Genomic DNA, 20,261 nt, shown 5'->3' with positions numbered 1-20,261 from the left:
AGTTGTAACAATGTTATCATTATTTTTGTTTTGTTTTTATATTAGGAAAAAGTGCAGACTTTGTGACAGTCACATAAAACATACTTAATCAAACATTCATTCATATACTAGTAAACTTTGCAGATGTAATCGACGTTTATTGTATGCTAGATTAAATGCGTTAAGTTTGTCAAGTAAATGTTTCAAGTTATTCTGTTTATTTTCACAGATTAAACAAATTCGATACATCAAAAATGGGGACGTATTTTGTTTCTTAGTTTTAATTTTGATTGGGAAACATCTTTTTCTATTTTGGTCAATTGTCATTTTAACGTGTTAAGTTTAAATTTTAATGTAACATGACTTATATCTTAAACTGTTATATAAAACAGCTAAAAATACAGCATTTGTTATCTCTGACGTAAGTTAACTATTTTCATAGATAGTGCCTGTACTCACACACAAGAAAAGCTTTGCTAAATGTTCTATTGCACAACGTATACACAATGCGGAGGGGGCCTGGCATGGCCAAGCGCGTAAGGCGTGCGACTCGTAATCCTAGGGTCGCGGGTCCGCGACCGCGTCGCGCTAAAGATGCTCGCCCTTCCAGCCGTGGGGGTGTATAATGTACGGTCAATCCCACTATTCGTTGGTAAAAGAGCAGGCGGTGGGTGGTGATGACTAGCTGCCTTCCCTCTAGTCTTACACTGCTAAATTAGGGACGGCTAGCACAGATAGCCCTCGAGTAGCTTTGTGCGAAATTCCAAAACAAAACAAACAAACAATGCGGAGGGAAGCCACACAAATGTCTTATATATCTCATACAATGTGTTATCACTCTCTATAGAGGAATGCAATGAAAAAATTGCTGCTACTACTGCAATAATAGATCAACTCAGTTGAAGTTTATATGACAACAGTCACAATAATACTAATACGAAGACCCGTTTCCTACTTGGCCAGTGACCTTTCAACTTCGGACCGTAAATTACTTTTGATGTGACTGAATGTTCTTGCGATTGTACTTTTGAAACAGGCAATGAGAAACTTCATCTTCGTACACTACTTGTGTCATGAAAAGCTTGCAGGGATGGCTGGCGTTCTTTGTATATACAAACCTTAAAAAGGAACCTTTTACAAAGAAAGCTAATCTGCAGAACTATTGTCAATATGCACGGTCGTCAGGCATGGACAGAATTACATGGACTATAACGACATGTTTAAACTCCATCATCGTTTCATATAACATAACCAACTTCTGTGAAAAGTAATATTCTTTTTTTCGGAACTCTGATGTTGATTCTCCTTTCAGTTCATCTGTTGATTTTCAATGATCAAATTATCATGAAATAATGTCATCTTTAATAGACATTTATCTTTAACAAGTTCTTTTTATGCTTTGTGTTAATGTCCCCCGCTGGAATAGCGGTAAGTATACGGATTTACAATGCTAAAATCAGGGGGTTCAATTCACCACGGTGGACACAGCAGATATTCTGATGTGGCTTTCATATAAGAAAACACAAACACACACTTTGTTAATATGTTTCATGAAGTACAGAATTTCAGATATTACTGTTTTGTTGGTGTTATATCACGTCGATTTTGTAAAACTAATATTGGATAAGGTATAACTATATTGATTTATCTAAGAATTCTGTACTGTGGTTAAACAGTTTGTTGCAATCATTCAAGTATAATATCAGTGTTAAAATATCAAATAATTCTAATGAAAATAGACATAACTCTTTAGATAGTGTGTAATTGGTATTTTACTTTACTCGTATTAATTGGTTTTCCCTATAATATCGCAGATAGCCCTTGTGTAGCTTAGCGCAAAATTCAAAAACGAACAAATAATATTTTGAATTGAAGATTATTTAAGATAGCCCTTCGTTGTCATATATGTTTGCAATTTGTAGATCGTAATATCTTTTCTGCCCCTTGAGTCCTTCAACAATGAGTGTTGTTATTCGTAAGTCCTAACTGTTTTCTAAATCCAACAAGAATCTATTATTCGTATTCCTTCGCTTCTCTATTTTGTTGGTTGTTTCAATATGTACCATCTTTTCTATCATCATTTTATGAACTCTCCTTTTCTCGTCTTTATTTTCCTGATAGTGTTGTGTATTATGTCGGCTTGTACCGCACATAGATCAAAACCATTTATTATTATTCGATGTTGGTGTAATGTTCTAAATTATTTTTATGAATTCTATTGATATACTTGTGTTTGTTATTATAGCTTTAATACTTTGAAAGACATAGTCAACAAGCAGTAGTCTTATTTTACCGCTTTTATACATTTACCATATGAGGTTATTAATTAATTAATTGTATGTTTGTTTTTTAATTTCGTGCAAGGCTACTCAAGGACTATCAGAGCTAGCCATCTCTAATTAAGCAGTGTAAGACTAGAAAAAAGACAGCTCGTCATCACGACCCACTACCAACTCTTTGGCTACTCTTTTACGAACGAATAGTAGGATTGCCCAACCCATTATACCCCCGCCCAGATTACAAGACAAGCGCTTTATCCACCTTGAAATACCGGGCCGTTAATTTACCAAGATCGCTGAAACTGTGGATTTGTTTTTGTCCCATCAGCAGTAATACCACGATTTAGGACATTAATTTTCTTTCAAGCCACAATGCTTTCTATTTTCTTTATATTAAGAGTCATTCTTTTTTTTCTTAATTTCATCAATAATTAAATTTAACATTTCTTGAACATCTTTTTCGTTTTCATATGTTAACACCTTGTTCACCTGCACACTAGTATCTATTAATTTTATGTTTTCTAACTTTAATTCCCGACGTGTTTTGTATACTTCTGAGAATATTTTAACTATGTATTAAAAGAATGTCCGAAGAAAAACACGTCTTTATCTGAAACCTCGTTTTATTTCTTGAAAAGTGCCAATATAATTTCTTATTCTTATGGTTGCGCTTTTTTTACTAGTACAGTTAAATATTTCAGAGATCCTTACCATCAACTGTAAAATTGGTCTATCCCCTCCCAGTTGTACAGTGGTATGTCTGCGGATTTACAACGCTATAAATCGGGTTTTGATACCCGTGATGGGCAGAACACAGATAGCTCTTTGTGTAGCTTTGTGCTAAATTGCAAACAAACTCACTAAAATGATCCAGAATTTTTAATATATCCTAATATATATGTGACTGAATGTTCTTGCGATTGTATTATTATTAAATACAACTATCAGTTGTATTATGTAATCAATAAAACACGTTTATAAATTCCTTTTGTACTTCAGTTGTCGTTCTCTAAATATTCTAAGTACATATTTGTATATATCAGGCATTTCTTGTAATTTCATTTTCAACAAAGCTACATTTTGATCCTGCTATCTCAGGATTTATTTTGTTTCTCACTCTAGCCATGAGTATTTTCAGTAATTTTCTGTGTAATGCAACTCAACTACTCCTGGATCTTTAGGCAATATGAAAACATATATTAACATGTCAAACGGTATCTTGCTAGTTTCACATAGTTCATTTACAAGTTCTTGATGTCATCAGTTCCAAATATCTTCTTTCTTTTTTACAGTTATGGCTTTTATCCTTTTGTGCATGTATTTTATATTGTGTTTGTATTTAATCATATTTTCAGTGCGTAATGTTTTTAAGCCATTTCTTTTTTACCTTATTGCACTTAGACTTTATCTCTGTTTTAAGTTTTCTATATTTTTCATTACTTGCCTTTACGTGTTATCTTCTTTTCATAATATCCCATTTTTTACTTTTCATACACTTATTTTCCCTTTTCTCTGTTTTGGGAAGATGGTTTATTCTGCTGATTAGGGATTTTGTTTGTTTGTCACTATGTATTTTGCTATATCTTGGTCCAAGATTACATCATATCCTTCTTCATGCCGAGGTGTTACATATAGATCACCTGTGCATTTGATTCACAGTAAATTCTCAAACATTCGACAGAGTATTAACGCCACGCACTGGTAGGTTAGTAAATAGTAGAGAGGTAAAGAACGAAACATTTCGAAAAAAATAGCCATCTACATCCATCATAGAAGCAGGAAAACTTACTCTGTGGCACTTGAAACAATAATATGCTCCAATATATTTGAAAAGAAACACATTATGCTAACACAGTAATAAATGAACTAAGTGCATAATGTTCTTATAAACTCTTCTTTGCTAATTTACAGCAAACTCAAAGCTACATCTCAATAAAAACGAGAGTAAATCTCATATCTTCAAATGTGATGAAAATATAGTCCTACCTTCTGGTAACTTTCAACCCTTTACACTTAATCTCCCATTAATCAAGTATTTACTTTGAACCTTGGAATCGTGATTAACAAGGATTTATTACTGTTAATGAGAATAAAAGCCCCAAATTCAGTAAATATCTAAATATTTATTAAAAATGCACCATATATGCAATTAGTATATCACTCAAAAAAGGTTTACATGAATGAAGTAAAAAAGGATAACTTAAAAATAATCCTATTTAAAAACTTCTAAAAATTAAATACATAATCAATAAACGCATAGCGTACTTTAAAAAAATTCACTATTAATAACAATCAATATGTTTTGAATGAAGAAAAAGATGTGGAGAATCTATATGATTTACCTTGCAGGTATATCCTCACCCTCTCCGATAAAGCAGCTAGCAACTTTATTTTCATTTGAAAAAACGTTTTATGTTAGAATTACAATATTATATAAAGAGTTAAAATTTAATATAAAAGCATTAAACATTTTTAATAACAACGTATATAAACACGTCAACATCTTGACAAAGATACCATAAATAAACACAATAAAATGTTATCAATCTTTAGTATACATTCAGTGAAATCAAACAATATGATACCTAAATTTCACAGGTCTGCGATGCTTTTATTGTCTTGAAATATTGACATGTTCTACTGTAATTCTTTGAGGCTGGATAAGAATGCGATATCAGTTTCTCTTCGTCACGTATATATATATTTTTTTCAGAAAATGTCATATGTACTTTTGCATAAGTGAATCATTTTCATTAAAATCGGGTCACACTTTGTTGTGCTCAAAATATTGACAACACCTCTCTATGGATTTTTCTAGACCAATCGCAACGGAAGTATCTTATAGATCGTTCTAGAATCAAAGAGAAACACACCACTAGTATATAAACGGTTAACAATGTGCTGTTTCTGGATAGTATTTGTTTGTACGTCCACATTTACATTACATTTTTCTTTTTCAATATTAGTTGTCCATTGCTATGATAAAGAGCGCTTGTGTAAATTACCCAAACATATTCTCTTATATTTGTAGTAAAAAAACAAAGGCAAAACAAGAAACAAATTTCGTCAAAAAGAGCATTACGTGTATTGTGGAATAAAACAAAAGGCCAAGATAAATCATGGTTGCTGCACAAAGTTAGCACCATTTCTGTCGAAAAGTTGAGACAATTGTCTAAAGGTAACAAACTGTTTTTGCTATTTCGAATTCAAGTGGCCTGACGTGAGCCTAGAAGCCACAGAGATGACTGCTATTTTTGTACATGTAACGTGCAATGCTACAACACTCGAAATAAAAAGGACATTTCTTATCCGAATTTTCAATCTGCTATAAGACCCTTTGTTTATAGTCTGGTGTACCTGTATATACTTCAACAAAGACTCTTGATACAATGTCATCTGTTTCTAAATCTAATGTCAACAGAAATTATGATGGGGACCACTTTTAAACTGAAACGTCTGATGGACCACTACTTTTCATTCAAGGTGAATTTAATAATTTAGTGAGCGATTTTGGAGTCATGACTTTCAGACTAAGAACATAATTTCACCAGGGATATCATTTTATTAGTACAGAAATCGTGAGAAAGAGTTTTACCACAGTTTTTGCAAGAAGGTTCACAAGATTGTTGCATCAATATTGCTGATTTAATACCAGTACTAAGAGCTACAGTTTATGAACTAAGTAATTAGCTGCTGTTCATTGATTCCTCCAAAGGAATTCTAGAAAATGTTCTCCTTCACAATGGTAAAATATATGAATCTGATTCTATTGCTCATTTGGTTCACTTGAAGGAAACGTACAAAAGTTCTAAAACTTCTTGATAATGTCAAACACAAAGAACATGATTGGCTCCTTTGTGGGTACTTAAAAGTCCTTTATATGTTGTGGGATGAACAAACCGGTTATAGAGAGCTTCCATATTGTTGTTTTTTCTGTGAGTAAGACAGAAGAGCACGAAATTAGCAGTGGATAAAGAAGAGATGGCCACGTACAAATATACCAAGATCGAAAATAATTGAACGTGAAAGTTTAGTTGACACAAAGAAAGTCCTGTTACCTCCGAATCACATAAAACTAGACTTGGTGAAGAAGTTTGTAAAGATCTTAGAGAAAGATGGAGACTGTTTGAAGTATCTATGTGAGAAATTTAACCATCTCTTTCAGAACCGAAATTTATTTAAAAAGAATATTTTTGTGGGGCTCCAAAAAACATAATTCACTTCGGATGAACAGTTCGAAAGGATAATGAAGAAAGTTTAAAACGAAGAATAGATTGCCTTAAAAGATGTTATTGACAAAATGTTAGGAAACAAGAAGAACCCAATTTACGTAAATATTGCCAATGACATTCTCGAAAACTTCAAAGAGCTGGGTTGTAATATGAGCTTGAACTTTCATTTCTTGCACTCAGAAATTGATTATTTCTCTTAAAATATCGATGCCATCAGCGAAGAACAAGGATAAATGTTTTATCAAGCCGTCATGAAAATTGAGAGTAAGTATCAAAAAAGATGTAACATGAGTATGAAGGTGTAGCTGAATTGTGAGAAATCTGTTATTAAAACCGAAACAACGTTTATGAAAATTAAATTCACAGGCCTATGTTATTTATGATTTCATAATCGCACAAGACACCAATACAGGTTTGTGGCTAAAAAAGCTAAAACTAAATATTTATCAGTTCTTTAGATAATGATCTGAAATGCGTTGAAGAACATTTAAAGAAATACTGTGATGTTATAAAAGAGAGAGCTGCTACTAATCTATTGATTATCATCGGCAAATCGACTAGTGTAAAGAAAATTAAATGTTTTAAAGCTGTAGGAATAGTGCTTTCTTATAGCAGATTCACATCAGACTATCTACTGAGTCCACCGAGGGGAATCAAACCCCTTGTTTGAATTGTTAGACAGTAAGATTGGCTTAATTAGCGTTTATTGTTGTTTTTGGATAAAGTTGTATTAGGAAAAATTCGAGAGAAAACAGGTATATTGTACTAGGTTAAGTTTTTTAAAGCCGTGTACGACAATAATTCAAGCCAACTGTTGACGTTTTTGTGTTCCTCCAGTAAAGTAATGTACATATTTATTGCTTTCATTAGCAGTATTTGTTGCACTATTTAAAATATCAAATGTCATTACTTTTCATTTTATATATCATTATTATGTGTGACAGAGGTAAGTTTAAGGATTTGCAACTTTAAAATTCGAGGTACATGTCCCCTCGATGAACAAATAAAAAATCCCTACGTGACTTTGTTCTAGAACAAACACTGTATTCTAATCTTTATAAGAAGAAACGAAGTGTACTGACTACTAGATTTATTTTAGTTTCGCTTTAAGTACGTAGCTTGTTCTTTTCGGCAATTAATGTTTATGTTTTTAAAAAACTGGAATTAAAAATACTTAGGTTTTGACACCATTATAACACATTAAAATTATAAGTAAAAAGGATGACTGACATATCTTTGCGTCAAAAGCTTTGAAATAAAATATTATTTCAACAAGTTGACATTGAAACAATACGTGAGTCTGTTTGTGCATATTTAATTTTTATCTCAAATATCACAGTTGTTACACAACTCGGGCTTGTCATACCTCTTTGAAATGACAAATTTGTGAGTATAACTCATTGCAGAACATAAATAATGCAAACATTAAAAGCAAAGTCTCGGGCAGATTTATAAATAAATAAGCAAAGTTTTCATTAAAATTACGATATAACGAAATTGTTTCTAAATTCATGCTAAACTACAAAGATACCTACGACAGCCTTCTCAAATGTTGACTGACAGACCAGAGAGAAAACAGCTAATCAACACCATAAACCGCCAACTTTTGGGCATAAAAAGTTAATGAATTTTGGCCTAAAGTAAGGCATATGATTTTGCGACAGAGAATATGAACCATAAATCCTTGGATTCACACTCTCTCTCACACGTTAATCACTGAGTCACGCCTAGCCATGATGCAATGAAAATATAAGTAAGAAATTGTTTTTCATAGTTACCGTAAGAATATCAATTAAAACGTGATTCCATAAACATGGTTACAAACTGTAAATTCTTTTAGTTGTAGTAATCTCTAGTAACTGAGTAGAAACTACAATAGCACACAGTTTGTGGAAAATAAAGATGCTTAACTGATAAAGAACAAGATAGAGTATCCTTCTGACTGAAATATTTGTATATAAATACATCTTGTTAAAACTTGTAGTTTACATTGTAGAATCTAAATGCTGTACCAAATAATATGGGATATAAAGTTCTGATTCTGTAAACCTGAATAATTAAAAAAAGAAATAGTAATGATGTACTTTTAACAGAAAATTTATATCATAATAGACTTTTTCTGTACAAGCATGTTTGCTTTTCATGAAGTCAAGTCATACTTTTCCAGGCAAAATAACTACATTTTTTATTTTTTTAATGAAAATCAAGTACTTAAAGATATAACATAGTTTTCCCTTCTTTGAGAAAATTGTTTCTTTTGTTGGCTAAGTGATTTTATCTAAACTTAAGCTATATGCATGTTAATTTGTTTTCTAATTTAGTAACAAATTAAAATACTGGGCAGGAAACTGTTTTAAAAAAGCCCAAAAAGGATAGTTATTCATAGTCAGAAAACTGTGTTTTTGATACTTTTAAAATTACAATTTGATCGTTTATTAACAATTTCCCATAAGATTATTATAACCTTCCTGCAAGATTGATCTTATTTTAATAGGATTTGTCTAAATAAAATGAAAAAAAATCAATGTTTATTTGCAATTTGTTTTTCGTTATCGTATATTTAGAATTTGCATTATAAACTTACCTGTAATAAACAGTTATTGTAAGAAATGAATTACTGTACACTTGTAACGAATTTATAATTGTATATTTATTAAATATCTATGTTTATATAAGTTATTTTTTATTTAAAATGAGTGTAATTTATATTGTTAAATATGTACTGCGAAATTCTTGCCTATTCACTAAATTTATAGAAGATTCAGAGCGCAAGAATCAATAATATACGACTTGTGTATGTAAATACAAGTATTAATGCCAGCTGAACTTTCATGAATCTCACCTTAAAGTTTCTAAATCGATGCTCGAAGAGACAGTTTTATATTGTTAGTTTACTACAGTTAGTATACTCTGAACCTCGGAAGCTAAAATTGTGATAAACGAAAAATGACAGATATTTCACCAGGAGCGTTTATAGATTTCGAACATTATAAACCATTTAACGTCACAGTATTACCCTCGGACGTTAGACATTTTCATTTATATTCAGTGAAGCAGCTAGCTAGTTAAGGGTAATGTACTAATTTCAAGCCAAAAATAATTCGCTTATCGTAAACTATCGATAAAATATTCAATTCCAGAGCTGAAAGAAAACTAAACATTGTTTCTAAGTTTGTAAAACTTCTGTATATAAGTCATTACATGAAATAACCGATATTGTAAGTTATTGTTTGTATATTAAAATATATTTATGTCAAGAAAAACTGTGTGTATCAATTTTGTTGACAAACATTATAAATTTCATACTTCTCTATATTTAATTAACTTTTAAAATTATAAAACAATTTAACTTACTTTCAGGTTGTTTTAAATTGTGGTACGTCACATAATAAATTGGAAGCTTGTTAAAGATAAAATATGAAACGTAACACAATAAATAATATTAGTTTTTTGGAATTTCTGAACATTTAACCATATAGTTTCTCCATGAACTACGTGCTGCCATCTAGTAATATGTTACTATGTTTAATTTAAAATAGTTAAAAATTGCCAACTTGTTAAAAACAAATAAAAATAGAATACAACTATCAGTATACCTATATATATTCAACCCAAAAAGAAAGACTGCTTATCTATCTAATTTTCTTTGAAAAAGAAAATCAATATATTAAATTTCCCAAATGGAAATGGTATTGATGCCATTCTGAAACCAAAACCTAAACTTTTGGTACCATGGGATTTTTACCTTTAAAGATTAAATAATTTATTCAGTATATATAATTATATATATAATCATTTATTTATTTTTGAAACATCTGACACTTATCAGTCAAGACACATTTAATTAAACTGTTTTTGATTGTTAGATCATTCAATAATCAGATTAAATAGATATTATTTACATACGTATGTGTGTAGTAATGTAAACGTTCCTAAGAAACTTGTAAATACACATTGTTTATTATGCTACTACGTGTCCTACGATCACAAATTTACTAAAACTCTAAAATTTAAAAACCAAAACGGAAGTACAGCAGAACTCTCTTTTTCAAGAAGTTATGATCTGAAAATATTATATTAGTAAAACCAATCATTATAGTCTTCATATAGTATTTTCTCATAAAGGTTCATCTTTGTTTATTTCTTACAGAACTATATTTCTTTGTAAATAAAGTATGAGCACAAGAAAGTCTTTCTGAATACAAAGTGACTAGTATAGATATCTGTTCACTGTCAAAATTTTTGATAGCACTAGTGAGTGAGGACATTTAATTATTGTCGATGTAATGAAGAATCCATGATTTGTAATTTGCAACTTCTGTATAAAGACCCGGAAGAAATTCTTGAGCACAGCCGATACCTGCTGAAACTACTCCGATTACAACAAACTTGTTTTTGTCCTTCACAAACAGGGGACCACCAGAATCTCCCTACAAAGAGAAAAGTTTCTAAATTATCTACTTTTATTTGATTATAGGTTATGTAACTTATGGGAGTATATTGAACCTAAGGTAGTATTTTTGTTGAATGGCCAGCTCTTTATGTTGTATAAATGTACTGAGCAAAAGTGTGGTTACATTGATGTGATTGTGGTATGAATTATTTTGTGCGTTGTTTCTAGAGTGCATCTTTCTGTACTGGTTACATTTTCTCTAATTTGCTTTCAAATATCTCTAACAGTTTAAAAAAGAGCGAACTCGAACTCTCTGTTTCCTTAATTACAAGGGTATAAAGAAATTCAGTTTTTTATTTTGTTTTTGCTAATCAAAAGATAAGATCATTTTAAGCAAAAGACTAAATAGAGTGGAATTGTTTATTCCAGAAAAAAAAACTATTGTTTAATCATAGCAAATGTATAAAATTAGAAAAGGTATTACATCAAGTTTCCTCAGGCAGAAAGTTTGTTACGTCTGTATAGTGTATATCTCATTGCATTTAAGTTATTATAAAGGTTACTGTGAATTTAGTTTAATCCTTCAGAAAATTAATTTTACCACTCATTCAAACCAATACTGTGAGAGTGGATCAAGTAACAGGATTTACTACGTGAAAATAACTGCAACCATTATTTCAGCAGTAATGCACATAATATGTTGTTGTTAAACCTATATCATTAATGAAAATACCCATAGTAACTGAAACTAGTTTAGTAAAAAGAAAGTTACTTACAACTTTGTAAAATATTTGAAAGTTATGAAAATATAAAAATATATATTAACGAAATGTGATTCAAAAATTATGAAAAGACAAAGAAACCTTAGATAATCATATGACATTATGAGGGTGAAAGCACACCCTAAATTATCATAAATACTCCCTTAGCATTTGAGTCTAACATACGTATTGGATCATTTTGAATTTGTATTCATATTAATAAACCAACCTGACAAGCATCTTTTCCTCCGTGTTCATAACCGGCACACATTTGTCCTATTTGAAAAATGACTATCTTCTGTGCCTTTCTGTACCAGTTCTGACACTGAAGGTAGTCTATTACTGGCACTTTGACTTTCTGAAGTATGTCTGAACGTCTTCCGCCTGTGTACAAATCGTTCCTTTTTATTTACTATTTATATACATGAATAATTGTATTTCTGCAGAAAGTACATTTGAAATATAGTTACTTTTTTTTAAACCTACAACGAAAAGTAAACTCTAAGGAGATAAAAACAACACCGCACGCAAAATGAAATGAAGATTACTGTGTATTAGATTTTGCGTTAACCACCAAAGGTTTAGTTTGGTTTGGTTTGGTTTATTTTAAATTTCGCGCAAAGCTACACAAGGGCTATCTGCGCTATCCTTCCCTAATTTAGCAGTGTAAGACTAGAAGAGAGGCAGCTAGTCATCACCACCCACCGCTAACTCTTAGGCTACTCTTTTAAAAACGAATAGTGGGATTGACCGTAACATTATAACACCCCCACGGCTGAAAGGGCGAACATGTTTGGTGTGACGAGGATTCGAAGCCGCGATCTTAAAATTATGAGTTGAGTGCCTTATCCACGTGGCCTTAACCACTACTTAATACGTTTAACTCTCGCCATTCTGAAGGGCTAGCTTTCACAATTAAATTTAATAAAGAGTTCTCTGTTTGACTCATTTAGTTTGTGTAATTTTTTATTATATGTGATAATAATTTTTATAAGCCAGAGAAAATATCCCAGCCGCTTTTTTCAAAGATAGCAAATACTCCTGAAAAATATCTCGAATAACTATCACAACACATCATTTAGAACAATTTCAATCAGAAAAAAAACTACAAAAACTACTGTCTTTATGCACACTAAACTTGTGTTTTTATAACAACCTTAACACAACGCTGTTACTGAAGATACCGTGCTATTTCAACAAGATATTTTATATCAACTTACTTAAGTGTACTCTAGTACAAAATTCTGGACAAATCAAATATATGTGGAACTACTTGAAACTTAGCACAAATCATGCACCAATGTTATATGTTGAAACTGGCAAATTAGTGTTAGATAAAATACATTGATGTGTAAATTCTTGTTAATTTCTTATTTGTTATATTTTATTATTGTTCCCAGCGTTAATAACATCTGTTGCATTTACCTTAAAACATTCTTCCTACTATAACATCTATAGTTTTTCTCGTTGTTTACAGTTTTACATTCTCTTTTAGTTTTCTTTGTATATATTCTCTTAGAATAAATAAAAAATTCACGATCAGGTATACTCCGCAAGAAGATAGAGTGTACAATAGCAACCATGGTAGAGAGAGGGAGAGGTTTTATTTATTACTTTTATTCTTAGTCTGGAGGAGAAGACATGTTTTTTGTGTGCTGGTAATAATCATTATCTATATATCTTGAATTTAATTGTATTGTTTCAATAAACATGGCTATTATGAGACTGGAAAAATCAAGACAAAATTCCATTTCTATTTTTCGGATATATATAACTTTTAATAAAATATCTATAGCTTTATTGTAGTGTTCACATAAGTGTATAGGCATTTTGGAAGCATAAAGGCCAACTTAAGGAGATTGGTTTATTCATCATTTTCGATGGTCCAGCTGTTATATTTGTTTTATAGTTACAATTTTTATTGTCATAGGATCAGAACTATTATATATTTCAACACTACGCTCTTTATTAAAAATATAACGCTTAAATCTTTAATAGGTCTAATCCTAATGTCTTATAACCAATGCAATCAACCTTCTCCGGATTATAAAAGGCGTACACACTCTAAAAATCGCTGTCGTAGCAAATGACTTGTATAAATAGTGTTCTGCGTTGCGTTGGTTGTATCTCAGTCAGTTGAAAGCGCTCTGGATTGAGCGAAACACGTCATCGACAGTAGGTATGATAAACATACACACTTCTAATTCTTAGATTATTAGGGGACTTTATTAAAAATGTAATAAGTCTAATATCTTATGACAAGCAAAATTAAAATAATCCTTTGCTGGCTTATGATAGGCATGAACAACATAACAGTTGTTTTTTTTATAATTATATTTTTTGTAGCAACTACCTTCCTACAACTACGAGATAATGGTAACTAGAGAAACAAACTGTGTAAGCATAAAGCTGTGAGTGCCCTACTTCGCAGATGCCTCTTATTAAGGTATAAATTCAACCCTACTTCAGCTACCTATCTTTTCTAGGAAGCTTTTCGCTTTTTTTTTTTTTTTGGCTAAGTTGTGTGGAACCTATTTTGTAGGTTTATTTATAAAAACAACATAACAATTACATTGATTTTAACATTTAAAGGAAAGAGAGCGTACGGACAATATCTGTTAACTTTGATGTTTATCACGTGTTAATATAATAGATAATATGTTTATAACAGCGTAATGAAACGTAACATGTCTGGGTCAAAAAAATTAATATTGCTTTAAAATAAAAGTCCGTCTGTTTGTTTCTTGTTAAGCACAAAGCTATACGTTCTGGACCCACTATGAGTATCAAATCCACTTTTTAGTGGTATGAGCCTCTCACTTGCCAAAAAGTCAAAAAGGAACATTTTGGTTATCTACTATGTTCATCGAAGTGGAACTCCGCAAGTCTATAAAATTACCGCTGATCTACGAAATGTGACGGAATTAAACCAAACACAGAAATTACATTCAAGTATTATAAATATATGCATTTCTTTTATTTTACTTATTATTGTTATTATATTGTTCCAAAAGGTCGAGCTTCAAGTATCTTTGCGGTTTAAAATGACTGTTAGAATAGAAGGAAATTTATCGCATGCGGTAAATTCTTCAAAACATACATTCGTAGGCATTACGTGTTCACGACATAATTGTTTGTTTTGAATTTCGCACAAAGCTACACGAGGGCTATCTGTGCTAGCCGTCCCTAATTTAGCAGTGTAAGACTAGAGGGAAGGCAGCTAGTCATCACCACCCACCGCTAACTCTTGAGCTACTCTTTTACCAACGAATAGTGGGATTGACCGTCACATTATAACACCCCCACGGCTAAAAGGGCGAGCATGTTTGGTGCGACCGGGATTCGAACCCGCAACCCTCGGATTACGAGTCGAACGCCTTAACACACTTAGCTATGCCGGGCCCACTTCAAATTTTTACATGACGTATAGTGTTTGCTTAAGTTTAAATCCCGTATGAGTAGAAACATGGAATTAAGGTCACAATGCAGGTCAAGTGATAACACCCCTTAAAGTCAATGACCTCACAGGATAGTTGATAAGAAGGTGAAGTGATCCGTGTCGGTATTTTTGATGTACCGGTCATAGTATGACACTTGTGACACTGATGCACTACTCAAAACCAGCATAAAAAATAAAGATCCCTGATAAAGGCGCAGTTTTCCTATAAACATAAATGAAAACTATGTTGATACGTTAGTCTCTACTATCACTGCTAAGTAGCGTTGGATAATCTGAAACGTCCAGAGAAGCGTGATTGGAAGTGTCATCGACTGACCACTAGTCACTGTATTCCAAAGAATTGGTTTTACATATTTGTTGACGAATTATTATTTTTTCTCAAGAAATTTTTCGTAAACTAAAATCCGTATATCCACTCTCTTGGAAAGTAAATAATGAACAACTTCAAAGGCTCTTCTCATATCTTTAATATTTTTTAGGTTTTTTTTTGTTTTTTGCTTTTTTTTTCTTTGTTTTGTCTCAAGTTATTTGTCCAAGGCTCTTTCGTAACGGAAATTTCCAATTGTTGATAATTTATACGATTATTTTTCTCGCTGGATTTTGCAATATGCAAATATAATTTGGACGTATAGAAATGTGAATTAACTGACTTTTATAAACTCATGAGAACACAACTGTATCTTTGCAGCGAAATCTTGTATATCTCTTTAAACAGTGAGATTGTGAGGTATAAAGTAACTTGGAAACCTACCAGGTTTATCTAAACTACCCCAGCCTGTAACAGTTGCTTCTTGACCTTTGTAAAAACCTGGAGAATCCTCTGGAAGACAAGCTGGCCAGGCATAATCGTTGAACTTAATATCATCCGCTAGCTCCAGTAAAGCAATGTCATTAAAGTGTCGTATCGGTATGGAATAATTAGGATGAACAATGTTTTCTTTGACAGGAATATCTTGTGTTGCATGATTTTCGACTCTTGACAACTGATGTTCACCCACCCGAATCATTAATTGATGAGCAGAATATCTGTAATTGAAGAGCAGAATATCTGTAATTGAAAGTGTATTAATTATACAACAATGAGTTAGCTATTAATTAAAACTCTGTTCAAAAATATAACTACTAATCTCATAATAATTAAACGAAGTTTGGGAAAAGTTGTTTTTGCTGTTGTTGTTAGCCATGCGTAAACACGCACGAACTTTTCCATATAAAATTCTTAAAGAGTACGTGGGTATAGAAGCAAATAACAGACTGAAGCAATATAAAACCTGACTTTCAAAAGCCCCTTACCATTTACTACAACCTTATGGAAGTAGTGAATGTTTTAGTATAATTGCAATATGATCACATCAGGTCAGTGTTTTTGAATTGACGTTTAACTATCACTGGATAATAAATAAATACAAATAAAACTAAGCTGAACTTACCGGTTAACACAGTGGCCCGCTGTCATAATCCAACGTTGAGCAAGTATGGTACCTCCACAAAAATGTTTCCCGTTTAATCTTATCGATACCTTAAATACGAAATGAGAATTTTAATTAGTAGACGAATCATTCCTGCTAATTATGTTCACCCATTTGACATCACTCGTACAAGAGAGGGGAAAAAATACGAACTATATTACAGTGTAGAAACGGTGTAATGGATTCCAATAAGAGAGATATTTTTGGGAAAAAAAGAGCACGTTGTAATGGAGAGATACTTAGTTACATTTATGACTCTCTTCTTCATCATGAAACTTGAAATTAAATTGGAACTAAAGATTGGAAGCATGTATAAATGTTCAAGTTTACAATGTCCCTTGTTAAAAATTGCTGTTCAATGGGTATGTATTTGCTTCAATGAAAAACAAAATAAAAAATAAAGATAAGTTGTTAACAACAATTTACGGTGATTCATGAGACCTCTCTCTACCTTTCAGCCTCCATAACAACCGTATAACTACATGATTAGTATAACTAAAGTTGAATTGTTTAAGTCAATAAATGCTGAATTTCTTACTCTCTTCCAGGATAACCATTATTCTGAAATACTCGAGAAATCAGTTGCAAAACCCAAGATAAAACTAACACATTAAAATGAAATTACCTACCATATATTTTTAATACTTAATTGGTAAAATATAAAGCATGCCATACATTTTTCTTGTAATATTTAGATAGATTCTAGCGACCCGGCATGGCCAAGTTGTTAAGGCGCTCGACTCGTAATCCGAGCTTTGCGGGCTCGAATCCCCGTCATACCGAACATTCTCGCCCTTTCAGCTAGAGGGGCGTTATAATGTGACGGTCGAACCCACGATTCGTTAGTAAAAAATTAGTCCAAACTTTGGCGGGGGTGGTGATGACTAGTTGCTTTCCCTCTAGTCTTACAGTGCTAAATTAGCGACGGCTAGCGCAGATAGCCCTCGTGTGGCTTTCCGCGAACTTAGAAAAAATCAAGCAAACAAACATAGATTCTAGTGTATTTTACGTTTATTTTAACTGACATACGTTTTGTCCATGAAAGACGTTATATGTTGTAGTTTTGATGTTTTAAACTTCATATACCTCTAAATGTCAATCTTTGTGATACAAGCGAGTCAAATAAAATTTTAATTTGCTGTTTTATTGTATATTTGTGTTTATATATGTGTGTGTGTCGAATTAGCAAATTTGTGAAAGGTTTTGCAGAAAGCTAAAACCTGTGCAAAATATACATATCTCTAACCCATCATTTTTAGACAGTGCTGACTGGTAACAGTTATGTTTGGTATGATAAACAGGGCTACTCTGACAGTTTATTTGCTAAAATCTACACGATGGCTTATCCGCGCTGTCCTTCACGTAGGTATTGGAACCTGGATCATATTTCGGTTTCTCAAATAGCGCATGCTGCTAAACATCCAGCCTATCTGTCCTACTAATTATATTATTATGATGCATAGTGAAAACAACTTTTTACATCAATAGTTCATTTAGCACGTACCTAATGATATTTACATGTAAAAGAGTGGGAAGATTAATAGTGTGGGTATTATTGTTCTTTGGAATAGCAAAATAACGAGCTTAAGTCATATGGTTTTATTCAAACACCAGGTGTTCAGTGTTAACTTAATAACAAATGAATTGATTAAAAACCTATATGAACAGTTACTCAAGAAGACATGATTCTATTGCAAGAATAACGAAATATAAGATCATGCCTGCCATGAGTAATAAATATCACCAAATTGCAATAACCATGACTAAAGGGAAGCTGTCTATGAGAGTAAAATATTCTGCTTTAACAATCAGCAAACTGACTAGTCTAGGAATCGAGGGGCAGGCCACGTCCTGGAAGACAGAGAGTCACCACACCTGCCCTGAACCGTCACATCCACCTGTATGCCAAACCGGAAGTGTCGATGTTTTAGATCGACAATGTAAGACCACACAGTAGGGATTACAATGACACATTTTCAAGTAAATTATGTCAAGGTCTTGTCGTGACTATCTTTTTCTTGTGACTTGACTCCAATAGACTTTCTGTGGGGCGAAGTCGTCAATACCAACAGCAGGACGCACTGTGACAAACATACCTCCACCAACTAACTGGCTGCAATTTCAAACAAAGAGTGGCGGGACATCTCTAGCGTTTCTCAAACGACTTCAATGACGTTAAAGTAAATCACCCAATAGAAAAAAACAAAACAAACACTAACGTTAATCCACTGACCTGGCTATGTAATAACGGTGAATGTTGCAAAAATTAGTTTTTTAATTTGTGTGTTCTTATGCAATAGGCTGTTTTGTGCCCACCTCTGGTAAAAAATCCCGAATCTTAGCGCTTTAAGATTTCAAGTTAATTTAATTAATTCATTATGATAAGGATAACAGAACATATATGAAATAATTGAAGATATTTTTAACTCTACTAGTATATTTACCAATGAAGGGAACTCTCCATCATAAGCCTCTTCACCACCAGCAATTTTGCCACTTCGTACTATTTGTTTCCCGCATGAGGCAATGATGACTTGAAAACACAAAAAAGTAATATTTAAAGCTAAAAGAATTACATTTTATGAAAAATAAATATGGTTAAAAAAGGACACATGATAAATCTGCCTATATACCACAGCGAAGTGCTATTGTCAACGTGTTTGCATAAAGCAGTAAAATCACCAAATTCCTTTTAATGAACCATTCCCATTCCCAACATTATTTTTTGCACTAAAATTGTATATTTATGATAAATCCTTTGTTTAGTGATATAAAGCTCAACATTAGCTTATAAACAAAAATTGCAGAATATCTTATATTGAAGATGGTTGCAAAACTTGATAGTAACACGAAGTAGAACAAACAGATGTAACGAAAAGCGACGGGAATACTGGGTTTAAATTAGTTAAATAATCAAATAAGTCATTGAATTATCTAAATATTGTTGACAGTCATTGTTACGTAAGTTCTTTATCAAATCTCAAATTTCGGTGTCCGGTAAATATGATAAACTGAGCTAGTTTCCATATAAGAATGTCTTTAAGGAATCAGTATTATTACGCTCTAGGTCTATTTGTTAGTCGCATAAATAGCAAAATTCTATTTAGTCCATCGTATTAATATTAAAATATTTTACACATTTAAGAATAACAGAAAGAATACCCGTTAGTAATATTGTTAACCAACACAACTCAAACAGTTATTTTTGAGCTTTAGTCATTACTATTCAACTATTAAACTTATTGTTAAAACAATTAGTATTCAAACTACTTACCTGCCGTTTGAGCATGGAAAATAATGGTCAAGAAAGCAACCCAATATATCATCACATAACAACCTTCTTTATTTAGCTTCACCATCTTTGATTTCAAAATAATCACATGTACAAAACTCCCACAAATGGGATACTTGTTTAACTGTGTAGGCTGAAAGTGGCGACAGATCACGATGGACTAGTGGGCTATTCTATTTAAATCCTGTTATGAATAGTAGTGGCCAGTAAAGACCAATGATTAACTCAACGTCCCAGTGACCTGAATAAGTTTACATCCCACCTGCACGGGAGGGGTCAGTAAAAGCGAAGCGATGCAGCAAGAGCACATCTCACCTTTTGCTAAAATGCCGCATAACTTTGCTAATATCACAGTATAATTATAGTCATTATTTATTGGAAAGGTTTGTCGGTAAT

At 32.2% G+C, this 20,261-nt stretch overlaps 1 protein-coding gene across 1 annotated transcript; it reads right to left on the bottom strand.

Annotated features, from left to right (window-relative positions):
* Positions 1-10,412: 10,412 nt before the first annotated feature.
* LOC143257961 (serine protease 42-like) lies at positions 10,413-20,032 on the bottom strand. Its single transcript, XM_076517022.1, has 6 exons — positions 19,848-20,032; positions 19,018-19,106; positions 16,535-16,623; positions 15,856-16,130; positions 11,874-12,028; positions 10,413-10,920 (listed from the first exon to the last, which is right to left on the bottom strand). The coding sequence occupies exons 1-6, from the start codon at positions 19,930-19,932 to the stop codon at positions 10,759-10,761; spliced, it is 855 nt and encodes a 284-aa protein (XP_076373137.1). The 5' UTR covers positions 19,933-20,032; the 3' UTR covers positions 10,413-10,758.
* Positions 20,033-20,261: the final 229 nt, after the last annotated feature.

The sequence above is a fragment of the Tachypleus tridentatus genome, chromosome 7, assembly GCF_004210375.1.
Source record: "Tachypleus tridentatus isolate NWPU-2018 chromosome 7, ASM421037v1, whole genome shotgun sequence".
Lineage (NCBI taxonomy): Eukaryota > Metazoa > Arthropoda > Merostomata > Xiphosura > Limulidae > Tachypleus > Tachypleus tridentatus.
The sequence above is the reverse complement of the archived record's forward strand: the minus strand, read 5'-3'. Positions and strand labels throughout refer to the sequence as shown.